The sequence below is a fragment of the Genypterus blacodes genome, unplaced genomic scaffold (genome assembly GCF_046128005.1).
Source record: "Genypterus blacodes isolate CSIRO-AG114 ecotype Tasmania unplaced genomic scaffold, CSIRO-AGI_Gbla_v1 ptg000084l_1, whole genome shotgun sequence".
NCBI classification, from domain to species: Eukaryota; Metazoa; Chordata; class Actinopteri; order Ophidiiformes; family Ophidiidae; genus Genypterus; species Genypterus blacodes.
The window spans coordinates 82,501-87,500 of record NW_027466889.1 but is presented as its reverse complement, the minus strand read 5'-3'; the positions used below and the strand labels follow the sequence as shown (position 1 = coordinate 87,500).

Here is a 5,000-nt window from a genome sequence, read left to right as displayed (position 1 = left end):
TTCATTAACCGTCTTCACCTTTGATGACCTTTGACTAAATTTGTTTACTCCATCCCAGATCAATGAAACCCAAGGTATCTCTCCTGATTAACTTTATTACAGTGTAACGGTGTGTGTCATCGATCCAAACCTGACATACAAACCCAGCATACAAACACACAGCATGAGTAACAGCAGCTGCCACTCAGCACAGAGTCTCTTTACATGTAAGTGGCATCAACGGAAGTGATTCACTTCAGGCTGCTGCTGCTGTACAGGAGAGGAAGAGGATTCTCACTGATTCAGGGCTTTCATAACCACATGAATTCTAAATTATAGAGCTTGCCAGGACTCACACACGAGTTGAAATCTCAGGGATGAAGGTTAAACTACAACATTCCCTTCATGATGGTGTGAAAGTCCTCCATCCTGCTGATCTGTATTTGGCCCGATCACGTTCAAAACACACGTTGGCTTAGTGACAAATGATGTCAGAGGCTAATGTTGGAGCATATGTGTCTGTTTCCTTGCCCTTATAGTCCTGTGCAGGGTCACTGAGAGGAGGCGGGGTCAGGGGAGCAGGACGTAGTTCCCCGCAATTTCAAGAAGATACAGGTTGCACATCCCTTGCTGGTCCTCAGTCTGACGTGTTTCCAAGACAACCATCCTGTAATGAGAAGGAGATGGAGGTCAGATGACACCAAGCAAGCTGCCCAAACTCTGATTCCTCTCATCTATAGATCTAAATGTGACTTATAGGGACAGTGATGATGAGTGGAGAGTGAAGATGAGGCGTACCTGTCTGAGGGCACCAGTCTGTAGATCTTCCTGGGGTCAGCGGTCTCCTGCAGCACCTCAGTGAACCCCGGTCCTCTCCTCTGCCAACCATGGCGCCACACGGCCAACAGTGTGTCCTCAACATACGCTAGACACAACAAAGAACAGACAAAGAACAGATCAGATCATCTCAACACAAGGGGCAAGGATTTCAAATATACTATCTACCTATGTTGAACACAGTTATTGGAAGTCGCTTTGGATAAAAGCGTCTGCTAAATGACCGTAATGTAATGTAGTGTACTGAAACTCTGATCCATCTTATTCATTTGTTTTTATTAAAATAGTCAAATGTTCACCTATAGCTTCCACGTCCAGCATGAAGGTGGTCTGATGTGGGGCGGTCCTGTGGTTCTTCAGCTCCCCCTCTAGGCTAACTATGTGTGCAGACTCTGGAGAGGAGAAGTGAAGAAAAGCAGTATTGTTGGTCCCAGTGGCCAACGCTTCAGCTGAAACTTCATGTGCTGTAGTGAACAAGTGTTGTGTAACAAGTGTAGGAAGGTGTTGGACTCACTTTCCAGCAGGACCAGCAGTGCGCTGCTGTCCAGCTTGTTCACCTGCACTACCTGAGGGCAAGACTTCTCTGTGGACACACACACACACACACACACACTTTGGATTTGAAATGCTGTCCTTACACAGTGACATAAGCATGTTTTTGTGTTGATGTTGTGTGTTCACCTACCCAGACCAGTGTTAGTGAACCAGGAAGTGTTGGAGTTGAGGTTGATGAAGTCGATGGTGATGGGCTGGGTCTGGCTGGGCCCCGGGGCCACACCGATACACACCAGCGGGTACTCCTGCAGGGGCAGCACCAGCATCTCAAACACACGCAGGGGGCTCGGCAGGGGGAAGTCGAAATTCTGTCAGCAGAGAGAGGCAACGTTTTATTTATTGTTTATGGTTTCCATACTAAGAATGAGAATTATCCACAACTTCAGCAAAAGGTCTGCAGGCATGTTGACTGTAGTGATTAGCATTTTAAAGTGGCAGCGACAGCAGGAAAAGGCTCCACGGGCCCTAGTGGAGGGTCCCAGCAGAGGGAGCAACCATGTATGTGTGTCTGCAAAACCACAATCCCTTTATAAGACCGTGGACAAGAACAAACACAAGCGCAATCCTTCAGAACGACTCGCTGTCAGTTAAACAGCACAAAGTGAAAGTAGTAGTTTACCTTAATGAGCATGAACTTGTGCATGGGCTCGTACCACTGCAGCAGAACCACGCTGAGCTCCAGAGCACAGCACAGGAACACACAACCTCCCTGAGAGTCTCCTGCTCCCGCTGCAGACGCAACAACACAACCAAACCTCAGGAACACAACCAGACAGCAGAGGAGAAGATGCACACACAAACAACAGTGATCAGATGTTTGATCTCACCGACTGAGCAGGTCCTGCAGCCTTTGGTATCTGGGATCTTACTGGTCACTGCATACTTCCTGAGGACATAACAGAGATCAGTTTATGTCCACAGGATGTGACGGGAGGAAGTCAACTTAAGGAACTAAAGAGACGGGATCCCGCATTACCTAGGTAACAGTCTGTGTGTCGGCAAGGCAACCAGCCTCTGGTCTTTCCGAGCCTGTTCGTACAACTCCTTCAACAAATGGGAGTGAAGCTGTGATGATTTACCTGCAGAGACAGAAGCAGAAAATTCCTGCTCACCTCAGTTCATATCTACAGATCCTCTGGAGTCACTTCATGAGGAGGATGTCACTCTTCATAGAACACTGTACCTGATACGGACATGAGGACGTTGCTGATGGTGTAGACCCAGGTGCACTTCCCTGGATACAACTGAAAGATACAGACCATGACATGAACATCTTTTGTCCAGGTTTCTAGTAAATTCTTAATTGTAGAACAAGTCTGAATGACTGAGACGTCCTACCAGCTCCATGGTGGCCTCCTGGCTGTTGAGGTTGAGGGTGTAGATTCCCTCCTCTGCCCCCAGGATCAGATGATGGTCTGAGGGAGACAAGCACACTCAGACACTATATGAATGTGAACAGTGGAGTCTAAACTTCACTCTAATCTGTCTATGCTGATACCTTTGGTGGCTGGGTTTTCCCAAGTTGTGGAGCAGTTGATTTTAAGCGGACATCCAAAGAAGACCTTCTTAAAGCAGATCTGGAAGAAATGATGTGATAATGTTAACTTTATGTACGTTAGCTTTGATTGGCTCTCTTCTGTCACGAGAGGAAAGAGACTCACAGGAGGTTTCTTCACCACGGGGCTGAGGCCCTCTGCAGGATCCTGGGAATCAAAAGAGAGAGTGAAACGTTGGATCATCAGAGACGCTGACAGGCCGGTGCGGTGTGTAGTCTCTAGTTTTACCTTAGAGGGAGGTCGTCGTCTGCGTATTCCTTTAGGCGGGAGCTCAGGGGGAATAAGGTCAGCTGGGTTTTCACTCAACTCTGAGGATAAAGGATCTGAAACACACAGACGGACACACACACTCTAAATGAGACTGTTGGGTGTCGCTATTCAAGAAACACAGCACCAAATTCTATCTGTAACCATTTTCACTCAGAAATACCTGATACTGGCTTCAATCATTGACCTTGGAAGATTTGTTACTCTGGTATTGTTTGGGCGTTGGCTTAGCTGCTTATCAAACACCAAGATCTCACAGATTCTAGTCTAGTGCCTCTCTGCCTCTTCCTCAAGCCTGGTGTCCAGTTTCAGTTTCAGTTTCAAGTTAATTGTCATTTGCACAGAAAAACACAGGTTAATACTGTACATTGAAATTCTTTGTGAAGCGACAACCCCTCTCTCTCTCTCTCTCTCTCTCTCTCTCTCTCTCTCTCTTTTGACACATGCTGACGTGTAGTGTCTTTTTGATGCATTACCCTTGATGTCTCAGCAAGTTGATCTACTAAAGTGAGATGATGTAAGTGTATCACCACCTATCATCTCAGCCCTGTGTTGTGTGTATGTGCACCTCATCCCTACACTCATGCGTGTCATGAAGTCTAAAGGTGAGGCAGCAGACCTGAGTGCCTGGAAGGTCGTGGCTTGAGCGGACGTGGGACGTTTGACCCACTGGCGGTCCTGATGAGAGGAACGGGGGCGTACAGAGAGCTGGGCTTCCTCGCCCGATCCTCCTCCCCCGCCATGCTCTCCTCTGAGCTCGTCCGGGTCTTGGGCTGTACACATGGTGACGCACAAAAGGGTTAACGGTGTGACGTTTACAGCTTCAGTCCAGAATAACCAACTCCACTCTGTGCTCACCTTTGGGGGGAGCGGAGGTGGGACGTTGTCAGCTGGATCCTGTGGCCTGTAAAGAGAAAGAGAACGTGTCCACTCACTCTGGTGGCTTCACAGGGAAAATGGGACAGGGGAGCGTTTGTGTTCACACAGCTTACCTGGTGGGCTGCATGGTCGGTCTGAGAGAGAGAGAGAGAGAGAGAGAGAGAGAGAGAGAGAGAGAGAGAGAGAGAGAGTGAGCTCAATCATCCCTGAACTGTGAGGTTCAGTAATATACTGTATGAATGAAGCGAGTGTGTGTTATTGTTCTTACATGTCCACATCATCATAGTCATCGTCTGATTCTGAGTCCTGGTCCCTGAAACAGACAGACTCATTATTTTAATAGGATTCGTCACCAACCTGTCATGTGAGTTTACATGGGTTTGTTGTGGTGATGGGTTGTTGTTGTTGTTGTTGTTGTTGTTGTTGTTGTTGTTGTTGTTACCTCACTGAGTCTCTGCTGCTGCGGCTGCTTGATCCCACTGAAGGCCTCAGCTGCAGATCATCATTATAAAGTATACAAGGTTAAAGTTCATATGAAGAGAAGGAGGAAACTATGAAAGAGGCACAGATTCATCCTCCTCCTCTGATAAACCCACCGTTCTGTCCAGAAAGTCTTTCTTCAAAGGCCTCTGAGTGTAGATCTGTTCCACTGAGCACAAACAGAAAAGATTGGAGGCAAGTTTACATCTGAAATGAACCATAAAGTCATTTCACCAGGACCAGCAGCCCTATCAAACTGACATGAATGAGTGAAAACAGTCCGAAATGTATGTGTGTTCTTACAGCTGATATCCGAGCGGCTCCTCACCGCCTGGTTGTGTTTGTTGATGGACTGGATCCTCCTCAAAGATCCAAGGACGGCCACCTTCAATCAACCAGATGATGATGATGATTATTGTTCAGTCACATTGTATCAATCTGAAGAGC

General features: G+C 47.3%; 1 protein-coding gene across 1 annotated transcript in view; it reads right to left on the bottom strand.

Moving 5' to 3' along the window:
- Positions 1-75: 75 nt before the first annotated feature.
- map4k1 (mitogen-activated protein kinase kinase kinase kinase 1) overlaps positions 76-5,000 on the bottom strand; it is a 13,197-nt gene continuing 8,272 nt past the window's right edge. Inside the window, exons 13-32 of the mRNA XM_076158579.1 lie at positions 4,857-4,938; positions 4,670-4,722; positions 4,516-4,565; positions 4,342-4,386; positions 4,187-4,207; positions 4,053-4,098; positions 3,814-3,967; positions 3,156-3,250; positions 3,033-3,074; positions 2,870-2,948; positions 2,710-2,786; positions 2,555-2,615; positions 2,348-2,450; positions 2,199-2,257; positions 1,991-2,100; positions 1,502-1,679; positions 1,331-1,399; positions 1,116-1,208; positions 778-904; positions 76-646 (exon numbers count right to left, since the gene is read on the bottom strand). Of these exons, the coding sequence (XP_076014694.1) occupies positions 550-646; positions 778-904; positions 1,116-1,208; positions 1,331-1,399; positions 1,502-1,679; positions 1,991-2,100; positions 2,199-2,257; positions 2,348-2,450; positions 2,555-2,615; positions 2,710-2,786; positions 2,870-2,948; positions 3,033-3,074; positions 3,156-3,250; positions 3,814-3,967; positions 4,053-4,098; positions 4,187-4,207; positions 4,342-4,386; positions 4,516-4,565; positions 4,670-4,722; positions 4,857-4,938 (1,641 nt within the window). The 3' untranslated portion in view covers positions 76-549. The remainder of the gene's footprint in view (positions 647-777; positions 905-1,115; positions 1,209-1,330; positions 1,400-1,501; positions 1,680-1,990; positions 2,101-2,198; positions 2,258-2,347; positions 2,451-2,554; positions 2,616-2,709; positions 2,787-2,869; positions 2,949-3,032; positions 3,075-3,155; positions 3,251-3,813; positions 3,968-4,052; positions 4,099-4,186; positions 4,208-4,341; positions 4,387-4,515; positions 4,566-4,669; positions 4,723-4,856; positions 4,939-5,000) is intronic.